This window comes from Oncorhynchus mykiss, chromosome 2, assembly GCF_057628025.1.
Source record: "Oncorhynchus mykiss isolate SJ-2025 chromosome 2, ASM5762802v1, whole genome shotgun sequence".
Classification (NCBI taxonomy): domain Eukaryota; kingdom Metazoa; phylum Chordata; class Actinopteri; order Salmoniformes; family Salmonidae; genus Oncorhynchus; species Oncorhynchus mykiss.
The window spans coordinates 49007117-49024441 of record NC_143023.1 but is presented as its reverse complement, the minus strand read 5'-3'; the positions used below and the strand labels follow the sequence as shown (position 1 = coordinate 49024441).

Here is a 17325-nt window from a genome sequence, read left to right as displayed (position 1 = left end):
CTCTTTCTCTTGCCTCCTGTATCTCTCTATTTCTATTCAACTATTTACCTCCCTGCATTCCTGCAACCTCATATTTGTATCTTTATTTATATATTTTTTTTTTTGGGGGGGGGGGGTCATTCTTCAGTATTTTATCACATGCGGGTTCTCAATCCCTTCCTAGTGGAACCCCAGAGGGACGGCACATTATGTTCTAGCTCAGGACTAAAACACTCAATTGATTCAGCAACAATCAAGTGTGGTAGTACTGGGCAAGAACAAAATGTGCACCCCACTGTCTACTTAATAGACCACCACATAGAACAATCATTGCAAATTAAACCTTAAAAATGTTAAGTAGCAATCACAGTGCTCTCCATGAGTCTCACCAATTAACTCTCTCTCTATATACAGTACATCCTCCCGCTTTCCAGATAATATGCTTTTTCAGTAAGTAATGTAAGTGGTACATTATTGTTGAGAACATTTAATGTGACTCTGTGAGACTTTGAGAAGAGCTTTAGTTAGTATAAATAGGTTAATGCATCCTCCTAATGCATTATCTGGAGCAAGGGAGAGGTAGTGAGACAAATACATTCCCACAGGTAGAGGTCACCTCCCATGGGAGAGATAGCCCTCCTTCTCTCCATGGAACTTTGAAAGAAACTGGATTTTGTTTACCGGTAGCAGGAGAGAAAAGACAGGTAGGCCCAAAACCATACTCAACATTTTTCAGTCTTTTTCTCACACCAACACACACACACACACACAGAGATTCCCACGCATGCACGTACACAAGCACAAACACATCTCAGTGCATTAACCTGCTAATGGATTGACCCCACCGCCCTCTCTCTTTGTGTCCCGGCCGGATCACTTTCCTCCAATTAGACCAGTGAACAGCAGGTGAGCTGAATTCCCTCACACACCCAAAGGAAGTCAGCGAGCAGGAAAACAAGTCTTCCAATACATTGACCTATATGTATGAAAGGCATTATTCCCAGTGTTTCCCAATCTGTTCCTCGGGGACCCCCAGCCGCTGTTCTATTCAAGCCTCTACCACACCTGATTCAACTAATCAAGGGCGTGATGGTTCGATGAGTATGTGAATCCGGTGTGCTGGGACCTGAATGCAACACCATATTTGGGTTTGATTCAAACATGGTCTAATGTTTTACTATGGATACAAATCTTCTGCCAAACTATTAACATTTGTACAACAGATGTTTGAAAACGCCAAGACCTTAAAGGCCCATTCTTTAAAAAAATAAACGGTAGCGGAGGTTCCTCCACTTGGTTTGCTATAAAGTACCATAGTGCAAAGACATGCGCCCCACCGCAGGAGCAAAGACACAACACGAACACTGACCTCAGGGGAAGCTCTAACCGTAAACCATTTTTGGGATGAAAAAAACACCTGGTCGTCTATCAGTGGTTAGAGAATAATCCTACCTACTCTATCAGAGAAATGGGGGTAGAGAGAGTTGGGGGTGGGGGTTAAAAGAGGGATAAATAAGGTGATACCACTAGTTTTCTCAAACATGACACCTGACATTCACATGGGATTTCCGGTTCCGCTTTAAACAAAGTGCATCTTATGACTAAAGGCTTCATAAGCACTACATAAATGTGTCACAAATAATCTATAACCATATGTCTTGCTCTATAAAGGGTTCATAAATGTGGCATAACTGTGTGACATAACCACCAACGTCAAATCTGACATAACCCACTATGTCAAATATAACACAAACTTGTGCTATTTAAAGGGTGGCATAAGCACAGCAAACCTCTTAAGCCACAGAAAAAGTGGGCAACCTTCCCACTAATCATGATTGGCTGAGTTCGGATTGTTCTGCCATGTTGAAGGCATCTGTCTACTTGAGCTTGTCAGTCTGTGTTGGTAATCCTGTCAAACACAGCTTTTTTAAAGATGTATTGTGTAGTGCAGCTGCACAAGTGTTGCTCTCCATTTTCTGGATGATCAAGTTTTGAAATCAGTGGAATTAGAGTATGATAGCTAAAGAGATGGAGAAAACAGCTGTCTCCAGATTACATCTTCAAACTAAGGGCAACCGTGGTATGGCATTCCTGACAGGGAGACGCGTCCATAATGCATGTTAATGTATACAGGTAAGATAGTCTAGCGTAGGCTAGCTACATTTTCAGATATTACACGTTTCTAATTTTGACAAAGTGCTTTCATTTCAAGCTAAAATGTACTGTTGGCACTTTGTTCATTGTTGTTTAACTAGCAAATGTCCGTAGGCTGGCTCGTTAACTAACGTTACGTGACGTGTGTGGTCTTAAACATTGTTTACCTAGCTAGGTTCATTGTTTACCTAGCTAGCTAGCTATACATCTTAAGCTAAAGTGTACTGTTAGCTAGCTAACGATAGCTGGCTGGCTCTCTAGCAGATGTTATTATTCGTTTCCCAGAGCTGTTTACTTTTGTAGTTAGAGTCCAATATTAGATAGTATTGGCACTTTGTTCATTGTTGTTTAACTAGCTAACGTTAGCTGGCTGGCTTATTAGCTAATGTTACATGACTTGTATACAACACCCGTTGAATATGGCTGGTGTCAGTAAACGTCTGCAAAAAAGCGTAATGAAATTGTTGCCTGCAGAGCTGGTTATGCTGTTCTCATGTTATCCAGAGGTAAACAAATCAGCGACCAGAGCGTCAAGTGTGCGCTCCGAGAGCAAATCGAGATGGTGGGGCTAAAGCTTAGGCTAACGGTGTGAACAATGCTGAATGGGTGTAGACAAAGAAGAGCTCTTCACCAGATACCAAAACATTCAAAGGCCATTTTCTCAAAAGTGAGTTTACAAGTTGATCAATGTTCAAAGCAGAATTACTGTCCCATTGTTCCTCAAATTAGGTGTATGATATACCATTTTGTAGCTCTGAGTCTCTACTTTTATCCAATGTAAAAAACACCATTTCACATTTTTCTACATAAGACCGAATCCAGGTGGTGAGTCACATATGATCAACTATTACTCGTGATCCTCAGCAATAATCATACGGACGTACCAGCATTTAAAGAATAAGCAAATAAAGATAAACAAAACAGTGGAATGATAAGAAATGTAGGCTACCAATTGAAGGGAACTAAAACTAAATTGTAACTTGTATGTAACTTATTACTGACAGTCGCAACTGAAGTGGCTAATATTTATCATTATACAAATCGAGGGCTTGGAACTAAAAGGTCCTATCTGCAAAATCATGACTCTGATGTTTGGCTTTAAAGTTTCGAACTCTGTCAGTAATTTTGATCTTGTATTCTTTTTTACATATAGGTAGAGAACATAAAACAGAACAAGGCAATGTCAATAACTCAATTTTGACACAAATGGAGATAAAACCATAGTCCTAAACTCTCAAAATAGTAGTACACAGAAAAAGTTGTGGCATATCATAAAAACATTTTAGAGTGCACAAAGATTGCATTTGGCAAAACTGTCATTGCGCAATGCCTTGCTTCGTCAACACATGTTCCAGGCTGCAGTACCCATTTGGCTTGCATCAACAGGTTTAATCCCTGCAAGTTAAAAGGCCATACGATTGCTGCTACTTGCTGTTTATTATCTATACATAGTCACTTTACGCATGCATACAGTCGTGGCCAAAAGTTTTGAGAATTACACAAATATATACATTTTCACAAAGTCTGCTGCCTCAGTTTGTATGATGGCAATTGGCATATACTCCAGAATGTTATGAAGAGTGATCAAACGAATTGTAATTAATTGCAAAGTCTCTCGTTGCCATGCAAATGAACTGACTCCGCAAAAAAACATTTCCACTGCATTTCAGCCCTGCCACAAAAGGACCAGCTGACATAATGTCAGTGATTCTCTCGTTAACACAGGTGTGAATGGTGACGAGGACAAGGCTGGAGATCACTCTGTCATACTGATTGAGTTCGGATAACAGACTGGAAGCTTCAAAGGGAGGGTGGTGCTTGGAATCATTGTTCTTCTTCTGTCAGTCATGGTTACCTGCAAGGAAACACATGCCGTCATCATTGCTTTGCACAAAAAGGGCTTCACAGGCAAGGATATTGCTGGCAGTAAAATTGCACCTAAATCAACCATTTATCAGATCATCAATAACTTCAAGGAGAGCGGTTCAATTGTTGTGAAGAAGGCTTCAGGCTGCCCAAGAAAGTCCAGCAAGCGCCAGGACCGTCTCCTAAAGTTGATTCAGCTGCGGGATCGGGGCAGCACCAGTACAGAGCTTGCTCAGGAATGGCAGCAGTCAGGTGCGAGTGCATCTGCACACACAGTGAGGCAAAGACTTTGAGGATGGCCTGGTGTCAAGAAGGGCAGCAAAGAAGCCACTTCTCTCTAGGAAAAACATCTGGGACAGACTGATATTCTGCAAAAGGTACAGGGATCGGGCTGCTGAGGACTGGGGTAAAGTCATTTTTGCTGATGAATCCCCTTTCCGATTGTTTGGGGCATCCGGAAAAAAGCTTGTCCGGAGAAGAGAAGTTGAGCCCTGTGTCATGCCAACAGTAAAGTATCCTGAGCCCATTCATGTGTGGGGTTGCTTCTCAGCCAAGGGAGTGGGCTCACTCACAATTTTGCCTAAGAACACAGCCATGAATAAAGAATGGTACCAGCACATCCTCCGAGAGCAACTTCTCCCAACCATCCAGGAACAGTTTGGTGACGAACAATGCCTTTTCCAGCATGATGGAGCACCTTGCCATAAGGCAAAAGTGATAACTAAGTGGCTCGGGGAACAAAACATTGATATTTTGGGTCCGTGGCCAGGAAACTCCCCAGACCTTAATCCCATTGAGAACTTGTGGTCAATCCTGAAGAGGCGGGTGGACAAACAAAAACCCACAAATTCCAAGCATTGATTATGCAAGAATGGGCTGCCATCAGTCAGGATGTGGCCCAGAAGTTAATTGACAGCATGTCAGGGCGGATTGCAGAGGTCTTGAAAAAAAAGTGTCAACACTGCAAATACTACTCTTTGCATCAACTTCATGTAATTGTCAATAAAAGCCTTTGACACTTATGAAATGCTTGTAATCATACTTCAGTATTCCATAGCAACATCTGACAAAAATATCTAAAGACACTGATGCAGCAAACTTTGTGAAAATGTATATTTGTGTCATTCAAAACTTTTGGCTACGACTCTACATGTACATATTACTTCAATTACCATGACTAACCTGTATCCCCGCACATTGACTCGGTACCGGTACCCCCTTTATATAGCATCTGTAACGGGATTCTTCCTTTGAAGGAGAGGCGGACCAAAATGAAGCGTGGTTATAATTCATGGTTCTTTAATAATGAAACTATACATGAATAAACTACAAAACAAGAAACGTGAAAATCCGAAACAGTCCCGTGTGGTACACTCACTGACACAGGAGACAACCACCCACAAAACCCAACACAAAACAGGCTACCTAAATATGGCTCCCAATCAGAGACAATGACTAACACCTGCCTCTGATTGAGAACCATATCAGGCCCAAACACAGACAAGCAAGACATCCAACATAGAATGCCCACTCAGATCACACCCTGACCAAACAAAACATAGAAACATACAAAGCAAACTATGGTAATGGTGTGACAGTACCCCCCCCCCCCTCCCACCCCCAAGGTGCGGACTCCGGCTGCAAAACCTGAACCTATTGGGGAGGGTCTGGGTGGGCATCTGTCCGCGGTGGCGGCTCTGGTGCTGGACGTGGCCCCCACTTCACCATAGTCTTAGTCCGCCTCATTGTCCGCTTCCGTGGCCTCCTAACCACGGCGACCATTCTAAATGACCCGACTGGACTAAGGGGCAGCTCAGCACAGAGGGGCAGCTCGGGACAGGGGCAGCTCGGGACAGAGGGGCAGCTCTGGCAGATCCTGGCTGACTGGCGGCTCTGGCGGATTCTGGCTGACTGGCGGATCCTGCCGGCACTGGCGGATCCTGGCTGACTGGGGGATCCTGGCTGACTGGCGGCACTGGCGGCTCCTGGAGGCTCCAGGCGGCTCCTTGCAGACTGGCGGCACTGGCGGCTCCTTGCAGACTGGCGGCTCTGATGGCGCTGGGCAGACGGGCAGCTCAGGCGGCACTGGGCAGACTGGAGACTCCGGCAGTGCTGGAGGGGCGGAAGCTCTGGCAGCGCCGGACAGGCGGGAGACTCCGGCAGCACTGGAGAGAAGGGAGGCTCTGGCAGCGCCGGACAGGCGGGAGACTCCGGCAGCGCCGGACAGGCAGGAGCACCTGTAGGGATGAGACAAAGAGACATCCTGGTGCGGGGGGCTGCCACCGGAGGGCTGGTACGTGGAGGTGGTACTGGATAGACCGGACCGTGCAGGCGCACTGGAGCTCTTGAGCACTGAGCCTGCCCAACCTTTCCTGGTTGAATGCTCCCGGTCGCCCTGCCAGTGCGGCGAGGTGGAATAGCCCGGTTCATGGCACCTGGCTCGATGCCCACTCTAGCCCGGCCGATACGAGGAGCTGGTATGTACCGCACCGGGCTATGCACCCGCACTGGGGACACCGTGCGCTCCACAGCATAACACGGTGCCTGCCCAGTCTCTCTCACCCCCCGGTAAGCACAGGAAGTTGGCGCAGGTCTCCTACCTGGCTTCGCCATACTCCCTGCGTGCCTCCCCCCAAGACATTTTTGGGGCTGACTCTCGGGCTTCCATCCACGCCGCCGTGCTGCCTCCTCATACCAGCGCCTCTCCGCCTTCGCTGCCTCCAGCTCTTCTTTGGGGAGGCGATAATCTCCTGGCTGTGCCCAGTGTCCTCTACCGTCCAATTCGTCCTCCCATGTCCATTCCTCTTTGCGCTGCTCCTGCTGCCGCTTCTCCTGCTCTACCTTGGGGCGGCTACACTCCCCTGGCTTAGCCCAGGGTCCTCTCCCGTCGAGGATTTCCTCCCATGTCCACAAGTCCTGTGTTTTTGGCCGCTGTTGCTGTTGCCCGTTACCACGCCGCTTGGTCCTGTTTTGGTGGGTGGTTCTGTAACGGGATTCTTCCTGTGAAGGAGAGGCGGACCAAAATGCAGCGTGGTTATAATTCATGGTTCTTTAATAATGAATCTATACATGAATAAACTACAAACCAAGAACCGTGAAAACCCGAAACAGTCCTGTGTGGTACAAAGGAGACAACCAAACACAAAACCCAACACAAAACAGGCTACCTAAATATGGCTCCCAATCAGAGACAATGACTAACACCTGCCTCTAATAGAGGACCATATCAGGCCCAAACACAAAAACAGACAAACAAGACATCCAACATAGAATGCCCACTGAGATCACACCCTGACCAAACAAAACATAGAAACATACAACGCAAACTATGGTCAGGGTGTGACAGCATCATTATTGTTATTTTATTGGGTTATTTTTTTACTTTAGTTTATTTAGCAAACATTTTCTTCACTTTTATTTTCTTAAAACTGCATTGTTGGTTAAGGGCTTGTAAGTAAGCATTTCACAGTAAGGTCTACACTTGTATTGTATTGTATGTGACAAATAAAATTTGATTTGCTTTTCAGAGTTCTGCCATATGACTGGTTTCACATCTCCAGCAATCATAAGATAAAATGTATCTAAAAATATTATCATTTATATTTACAATCCCCTTATCCAAACGGATTACTCATTTACCTAGCTCTTATCAATAGCTCTTATCCATTTGTAAATTACAGTGCATTAGAACATTAAGTCAAGGTCAGAATATTTGTATCTTTTGACACACCAAGCCTCCATTTCTGTGATCGGCACACCGTACGTGTAGCTGGCTGGCATGTGTTTCCCCAAGATTAAAGTCAAATTCAGAATATGCACAAAGAAGAAAGTGTGTTTAAAAGGAATTAAGTTCCATTTACGTGTCTGTATCCTGTGTCTGATTTCCCCCCACGGTGAAACAGTGCCACTGTTCACTCTGATGCATTATTTTTGGTTTGGTTTTTGTTGAAGAAACAGAGAGGAGAATCCAGCATCATGGTAAAAAATAAAAAAAGTTTTGTTCATACTCTTCTGTTCCATTATGTGCAATGATGTCAGAGAGAGAAAAAACAGTGATCGTTGTTTGAAGTGACTTCTTTGTTGTTTTAATACACTATGAAAGTCCCGCCTACTTCCTGGATTGATTATATAATCTTGAAGCTTATTCAAAAACTGTATGGGACATGATCCAGGAAGTAGGTGGGACTTTCATAGCAAACAGTATATACAGTGCCTTGCGAAAGTATTCGGCCCCCTTGAACTTTGCGACCTTTTGCCACATTTCAGGCTTCAAACATAAAGATATAAAACTGTATATTTTTGTGAAGAATCAACAACAAGTGGGACACAATCATGAAATGGAACGACATTTATTGGATATTTCAAACTCTTTTAACAAATCAAAAACCGAAAAATTGGGCTTGCAAAATTATTCAGCCCCCTTAAGTTAATACTTTGTAGCGCCACCTTTTGCTGCGATTACAGCTGTAAGTCACTTGGGGTATGTCTCTATCAGTTTTGCACATCAAGAGACTGACATTTTTTCCCATTCCTCCTTGCAAAACAGCTCGAGCTCAGTGAGGTTGGATGGAGAGCATTTGTGAACAGCAGTTTTCAGTTCTTTCAATCCATTCTCGATTGGATTCAGGTCTGGACTTTGACTTGGCCATTCTAACACCTGGATATGTTTATTTTTGAACCATTCCATTGTAGATTTTGCTTTATGTTTTGGATCATTGTCTTGTTGGAAGACAAATCTCCGTCCCAGTCTCAGGTCTTTTGCAGACTCCATCAGGTTTTCTTCCAGAATGGTCCTGTATTTGGCTCCATCCATCTTCCCATCAATTTTAACCATCTTCCCTGTCCCTGCTGAAGAAAAGCAGGCCCAAACCATGATGCTGCCACCACCATGTTTGACAGTGGGGATGGTGTGTTCAGCTGTGTTGCTTTTACGCCAAACATAACGTTTTGCATTGTTGCCAAAAAGTTCAATTTTGGTTTCATTTGACCAGAGCACCTTCTTCCACATGTTTGGTGTGTCTCCCAGGTGGCTTGTGGCAAACTTTAAACGACACTTTTTATGGATATCTTTAAGAAATGGCTTTCTTCTTGCCACTCTTCCATAAAGGCCAGATTTGTGCAATATACGACTGATTGTTGTCCTATGGACAGAGTCTCCCACCTCAGCTGTAGATCTCTGCAGTTCATCCAGAGTGATCATGGGCCTCTTGGCTGCATCTCTGATCAGTCTTCTCCTTGTATGAGTTGAAAGTTTAGAGGGACGGCCAGGTCTTGGTAGATTTGCAGTGGTCTGATACTCCTTTCATTTCAATATTATCGCTTGCACAGTGCTCCTTGGGATGTTTAAAGCTTGGGAAATCTTTTTGTATCCAAATCCGGCTTTAAACTTCTTCACAACAGTATCTCGGACCTGCCTGGTGTGTTCCTTGTTCTTCATGATGCTCTCTGCGCTTTTAACGGACCTCTGAGACTATCACAGTGCAGCTGCATTTATACGGAGACTTGATTACACACAGGTGGATTGTATTTATCATCATTAGTCATTTAGGTCAACATTGGATCATTCAGAGATCCTCACTGAACTTCTGGAGAGAGTTTGCTGCACTGAAAGTAAAGGGGTGAATAATTTTGCATGCCCAATTTTTCAGTTTTTGATTTGTTAAAAAAGTTTGAAATATCCAATAAATATCGTTCCACTTCATGATTGTGTCCCACTTGTTGTTGATTCTTCACAAACAAATACAGTTTTATATCTTTATGTTTGAAGCCTGAAATGTGGCAAAAGGTCGCAAAGTTCAAGGGGGCCGAATACTTTCACAAGGCACTGTATATATATAAACAGTTGAAGTCAGAAGTTGACATACACCATAGCCAAATACATTTCAACTCAGTTTTTTACAATTCCTGACAATTCATCTTAGTAAAGATTCCCTGTCTTAGGTCAGTTAGGATCACCACTTTATTTTAAGATTGTGAAATGTCAGAATAATAGCAGAGAGAATAATTTATTTTAGGTTTTATTTCTTTCATCACATTCCCAGTGGGTCAGAAGTTTACATACACTCAATTAGTATTTGGTAGCATTGCCTTTAAATTGTTTAAGTTGCGTCAAACGTTTCGGGTAGCCTTCCACAAGCTTCCCACAATAAGTTGGGTGAATTTCAGCCCATTCCTCCACACAGAGCTGATGTAACTGATGCAGGTTTGTAGGCCTCCTTGCTCGCACACACTTTTTCAGTTCTGCCCACACATTTTCTATATGATTGAGGTCAGGGCTTTGTGATGGCCACTCCAATACCTTGACTTTGTTGTCCTTAATGCCAATGTAACATTATTGTTTCAAACAGCAGGCCATGAGTGAGACACTACTACACGGCAACGGTGCCAAGTTTGGGCTGCAGACATGAATGTAAGAACATAACTGAAATGTAAATACTTATTGGACATATCTGCCATCTGTCTTTACAGACTGTCACAATAAATGTATATAAAATATAGGGGTAGGGGAGGGAAATATGTTAACATATTGTGTCATTCCTAATACCTCTCTTACATTTTGAAGCTTAGGTTTCTTTCTGTAATGGGTGACTTGCATTCTGTCAAACCGTCTTGCCATCGCCACAACCTGCACTGGGGCAGGGGATAAGGCCTGTTTCAGGGACTTGTTTCTGAAGACCATTCTTCGTTTTGATATTAATAAATGTGTTACAAAGTTTTTTTGCCCATTAAGTAAATGCTTAAACTCATGTGCGATTCATATGTAACTCAATGTTCTTTCTTTGTGTATACAAGCCATTCGGAAGAACCCTACAACCCGAGATGCCACGGATGAGGGGGTCCAGATTCAGGTCCCCCGTTACCTGAAATGGGCCACCAATTTTGAAGGTGGGAGGAGGCAGCGCACATGGGAGAGGGATCCGCTGAAATGAGGGTAAACTTAAAGTCTCGGACCACTTGTCTCAAAGCTAGCCACGACACCCAAGCCACAAGACTGTTCCAACAGCTGAACCCTGGGCTGACTACTGCACCCTACCACACACTTACCATTTATTCATATTCTGTACACACCAAGGTGACTCAGCTCCCCTGAATGAGACTCCTAAATGCAACAAAAGTCCAACTTTTGGCACTGATGTTGGGCAATTAGGCCTGGCTCGCAGTCAGTGTTCCTATTCATCCCAAAGGTGTTCGATGGGGTTGAGGTCAGTGCTATATGCAGGCTAGTCAAGATATTCCACAACGATCTCAATAAACCATTTCTGTATGGACCTCGCTTTGTGCACAGGGACATTGTCAAGCTGAAACAGGAGAAGGCCTTCCCCAAACTGTTGCCACAAAGTTGGAAGCACAGTATTGTCTAGAATGTCATTGTATGCTGTAGCGTTAAGATTTCCCTTCACTGGAACTAAGGGGCCTAGCCCGAACCATGAAAAACAGCCCCAGACCATTATTCCTCCTCCACCAAACTTTACAGTCACTATGCATTGGGGCAGGTAGCGTTCTCCTGGCATCCGCCAAACCCAGATTTGTCTGTTAGACTTCCAGATGGTAAAGCCTGATTCATCCCTCCAGTGAATGCGTTTCCACTGCTCCAGCGTCCAATGGCGATCTTAGGCTTGTGTGCGGCTGCTCGGCCATGGAAACCCATTTCATGACGCTCCCAAGGAACAGTTATTGTGCTGACTTGGCTTCTAGAGGCAGTTCGGAATTCGGTAGTGAGTGTTGCAACCGAGGACAGACGATTTTTACGCTCTACTTGCGCGCTCCCGTTCTGTGCCGTTGCTGCTCCTAGACATTTCCACTTCACAATAACAGCACTTACAGTTGACTGGGGCCGCTCTAGCAGGGCAGTAATTTGAGGCACTGACTTGTTGGAAAGGTGTCATCCTATGACGGTGGCACGTTGAAAGTCACTGAGCTCTTCAGTAAGGCCATTCTACTACCAATGTTTGTCTATGGAGATTTCATGGCTGTGTGCTTGATTTTATACACCTGTCAGCATGGGCCTACATTATTTTGGATTTGTGTGCACATGCAAACTGTTTTCAGGGCGAAACATAATGAAATGTTACATAGGCATAGCTAGACTTACAGTGCAGTTTCCGAGGTCAGAGTTTAAGTTCAATGTTCTAATTCAATAAATGCTTAATAATGACAAATAACACTGTCATAAATGTCACTAATGTAAGGAAAGAAAGGTTGTGTTTTATGTCACATGATCTGTGAAGACTACAAACATTAACTCGTGTTTATGGACAACTCATGAACTTGGGTGTAAAAAATGTTTTGATTAAACTCATGTATTATATTAAATGTAGGCTACCTGTTCTGCGTGTGTTCATGTGTGTAAAATTGCCTCTGCTGAGAGAGTAGGGTACTGGCAGTGTTGTAGGCCTAGTCCTTACCCACCTTTTTCAGAAAAATACATTGAGGGAGAGTTAAATTTTTTTTAATCAGAGCAATCAGAGTTTACCCACTTTGTTTTGTTTACCACTACATCACTGGCTACCAATAGGCCTATTTGAAGTTCATGGTGATGCACATTGTAGCCTAGTTTAGTAAGTTAAAGGTGTCTGTTAGGGTGACCATCACTTTCTTCAGTTTAAAACCCAGTTCAAAACTGTTTAAAACAGTTTAAAACCCAGTTCAGATGTTCCAACTTTTCAGGCTACAAAAAAGGTAAATGTGTCAGGCAATACACATTAATTAATGCAGGCCAGATCAATGGAATGTCATTAGGATCACTTTTTTGGTGTTTTGTAACAGATGTCTTTTACCATTCATCAATGGCATGAGTATAGGATGCTGGAATTCTTATGGAGTGGACGAACATGTAGCCTACTTTTGAAGTGATTTGTTTGATAATCAAATTAAAATATCATGAATGGTTGTGTTCATGCAACATTACAAGCTAAATCATTTTCACAGTTATTAGGCGCTTGCACTCAATAGAGACCCCTGAATGTCATGGTGTGATTCGCACACTGAAATGTATTTGTCTACTGGACCAATGTAACAGTTGTGTCATCTTACTGCACTATTAATGTATATACATCATATGCTGCTAATGCTATGTCCCTTATTCCACTCACTATTCACACGGGCAAACAATGTCCTTACTATACTCTGTAGGCTATTTTTTTAAATCTTATTTTCATTTAGAGATTATTTTATTCTATCATACGCCTCTTGTGCTTGATTTAGTTAACTTTGACTTTTATTAGTACGTTACATATTTACGATGTCACTTATTTGATTGCGTCCTATGTTACTTATTTGATTACTATGTCACTTTTGTCGCCATTGACAATAACATTTGATTTCACTGGATTTGATATGTTGTCACTGGTGGATCCAGGTGTCCAGGACTGTCCATCGTTATCTGATATATTGTGCAAACACATAATCACTTACAGTGCTTTCAACAAACCTTTTTCAAATGGCAACCAATGTATCAAATAATAAAAATCCATAAAGATATACAAATAAGTGGCGACAGGGAGTAATCATGCCGCTGGCTTGACGCTGAAAAAAGCATCCTGCCTCCGACTGACAGCTGTCACCGGTCGGGAGAAGGGAGAGAGGGCTGTGCAAAAAAAGCTGTTGCATGGCGCCCGACACCTCTGGAGGGATGCCGACCTTCCAAGTGTTTATTGCGAACTGGGAAGACCTGAGCGATATGACTAGACATGTCAACCTGGTTGGATGAATTATGTGAAAATGTACAACATTATGCAAACTATAGATTTCGCCAGCTTTGATACTGTGCTGGATATTGCTTAAACCTATCCAGTTGTTTTGTATCTACAAACTGCTGAGAGAAAGGACTAGGTGTTGTGTCTTGGACCAAGCAAGAAAGAGGTAGGCTGTGTCCCAAATTGCACCATATTCCCTTTATAGTGCACTACTTTTGACCAGGGCCCATAGAGAAATAAGTAACACACAGTATCACAATCTTTACTTCTCTTTCTCTGACTCACTCACTCACTCTTTACTCATCTAGCTCTCATTTCCTCTTTCTATTCTGTTTTTCAAGGATAGTCGACATGAAAGTGAAATCTCTGTCCTGTTGTAACAGGCAATACTTATATCTACTGTAGCTGTGTGTCTGTTTTTGTGCCTGTCCTTACAGCGTATTCATGTGCATAGACATAGACATGCATAAATATATCTCAATAGCATGCGTATCTATGAATGCCTGTCGGCACACTGTGTGTAAGCTGATACTGCTGCATTACTTTTGCATGACCTTATTATAATTCAGCGCATGCCCGAAGTCTTGACAGTGCAAGTCAAGGCATATTGAAACGACAGGAAAATGACATTTTCTAATTAAGAGATTGTGGGCTATGCCAAATCACGCTTAGTTATCCTGTGTTCACACCGCAAGTTAATTTGAATGTACATACTGATGAGGAAGCCAAACTGTGAGGTTTGTCATAACAGATTGCAAATGAGAAAAATGGCTTGGAGCAGATTCCTATATGGACAGATGTTTTACCTTATGGCATACTGTAATGCTTATTGTCATTCTTATTTGTTGTATAGTGTGTGTCAGTGCTATGTTTAGCTTATGATATCGTCATTGTCATCATCACAAACAAACATTCAAGATTGGACAAGTCAAACATAATAAACACACACACAACCAACCCGGAGAGCCCAAAACACAGCCCACACCTCCAGCCATAGCGCTATTTGAAGCCAACTGCATCCATTTGCTTTAATTGCCAGAAATTCTGCAAATTATTTTAATGAAAGGGCTAGGCAGGCATTCTGAGGCTTCTGTTTTAAAGACAGCTTGATTCCAAACAACAATTTCACAGTAAGAACCTTCCTAGACGCAAAAGTGCTGTCTGGTGGGACATAAAAGACGGTCGCCCCTAAGGGCAACTGTGTCTGGCAGGGGCTCCATTCAGGCTCCACTGGTCTAGCCTTAGAAGGGGACCCTTCATATGCTTGTCTGATCAGTCCCCTTGTAATTCTACCCTTGCCCCATTTAGTGGTTGGAAGCAGGCAGACTTATTAACCCCAAGTCTACAGGTTCCAGAGCCAGTCTGGAGATGAAACATTGCTCATTGTGCAATTAGGTCCTATTTTCAACAAGCTCTCATAGTCTCACTGCAGAAATAGACGTTTATCCACATATGCTCCTTAACGTCCTAAGTGTTTTTGACAAACTGGGTTGACTCGTCCTGCTCAGTATCGCTCCGTTTCTCCAAATGTCCAATTTTGAAGTTGTTCCAAACGTTAAAAATTTAAGGATTAAGATTTTGGATATGGTTAAAACATTAAGTTTAGGCGCTCATTCTGAATGGTGAAGGTAAGGGTTAAAGTTTGGGATAGGGTTAAAACATTAAGTTTAGGCGCCCATTCTGAATGGTGAAGGTAAGGGTTAAAGTTTGGGATAGGGTTAAAACATTAAGTTTAGGCGCTCATTATGAATGGTGAAGGTAAGGGTTAAAGTTTGGGATAGGGTTAAAACATTAAGTTTAGGCACTCATTCAGAATGGTGAAGGTAAGGGTTAAAGTTTGGGATAGGGTTAAAATATTAAGTGTAGGCACTCATTCAGAATGGTGAAGGTAAGGGTTCAAGTTTGGGATAGGGTTAAACATTAAGTGTAGGCACTCATTCAGAATGGTGAAGGTAAGGGTTAAAGTTTGGGATATGGTTAAAACATTAAGTGTAGGCACTCATTCCGAAGGGTGAAGGTAAGGGTTCAAGTTTGGGATAAGGTTAAAATATTAAGTGTAGGCACTCATTCAGAATGGTGAAGGTAAGGGTTAAAGTTTGGGATAGGGTTAAAATATTAAGTGTAGGCACTCATTCAGAATGGTGAAGGTAAGGGTTAAAGTTTGGGATAGGGTTAAAACATTACGTTTAGGCACTCATTCCGAATGGTGAAGGTAAGGGTTAAAGTTTTGGATAGGGTTAAAACATTGAATTCAGGCACTCATTCCGAATGGTGAAGGTAAGGGTTAAAGTGTGGGATAGGGTTAAAACATTAAGTTTAGGCACTCATTCCGAATGGTGAAGGTAAGGGTTAAAGTTTGGGATAGGGTTCAAACAAAAAAAAGAAACACTCAACCTTCTGATCCAGAGTCACGGGATTACACACATACACGTCACCCCTGTCCACAACGCCCTAGGAAAACCCAAGCCTACTTGATGGTAATAGCACTCACTGTTGCTAATAGTGGCTGGTTTTGAAGGCATTTCCCGACGTCCTCAGGACATGGATATTTTATGGTGGCCATTGTGTGGGATTGTTTTAGCAGAAGCTCCCATGCCCTGTCCACCCACCAGTGTGTGTGTGCATGCGGCGCTCGTGTGTGTGTGCGCGTGCATGCATGTCTGTGTGTTTGTGTAATTATGAGAGTTACCAATAGACTGCCGATAGGTACTTATCACAGTAGGAGGCCATTCCTTCTCTTGCTAGAACAAAAGACGTACCTGCTATGTACCGACCTGGTACTGCCGTTTCTACTTGTAGAATCGCAATGCTCAGCAGTGGCCCGAAAACTTGACATTGAGCCAATCAGAGAGAGCCGACAGGAGTGACAAGAGAAAGGGAAAATAGGTGGTCTGGTCTAATCCACCCTTTTCAGGAGAATTGTTCTAACTAAAACGATAAAGCTGCCTAATACAGATTTTTTTTTTACATGTTTTAGTGTAGCTAAGGAGTTTTGTGCTTGAATAATGTTTTTTTTTGGTTTGATTTTATGTGTGCACTAGCTTATTAGTTAGCTAGCTAGCTAACTAACATTAGATTGCTGACTGAGCATGGCAGTCGCACATTTTCTTCTTATGAAACGAATGTGGTGGTAGCTAAATGCAGCACACTGCACACAACACCAAATGCTTTACCAAGCTAACTATCTGGCCACTCTAGTAACATTATAATTCAATCACAATGGATCTGTTTCCACGAAGCAGCTGCCTGTAGCTAGCTGCCGAGAGTGAATGCAGTGTCTTTACTTTACCTAGCTAGCACCACAACTAGCTAGAGAATCATGCTAATCATTTAACTAATGTTAGCCAGCTACCTAAAAATGTATCAATGGTCTGTATACGGTTATGGAGAGTGAATAAAATTATTTCTTTGTCATCTTGCTAGCTAATTATTTAGCTGTGGCCATCTGGTTAGTATCAACAAAGGCTTTCTTCAACAATAACAATATTAGCGCAGCTAACTAGCTAACATTGACTAGACCACAAAGCTCCACGCACGGACATGCATTGTGAAACAATGCTACTGCCACCTTGTGGTTTGGAATATTTTACTAAGACTGAGTAGCTGATGATTTCAAAGCAAGGCAAATGTT

General features: G+C 42.8%; 1 protein-coding gene across 1 annotated transcript; it reads right to left on the bottom strand.

Annotated features, from left to right (window-relative positions):
- Window positions 1–5276: 5276 nt before the first annotated feature.
- LOC149985128 (uncharacterized) lies at window positions 5277–8086 on the bottom strand. The gene is made up of 2 exons (XM_090201534.1): window positions 7860–8086; window positions 5277–6999 (listed from the first exon to the last, which is right to left on the bottom strand). The coding sequence occupies exon 2, from the start codon at window positions 6610–6612 to the stop codon at window positions 5653–5655; it is 960 nt and encodes a 319-aa protein (XP_090057660.1). The 5' UTR covers window positions 6613–6999; window positions 7860–8086; the 3' UTR covers window positions 5277–5652.
- Window positions 8087–17325: the final 9239 nt, after the last annotated feature.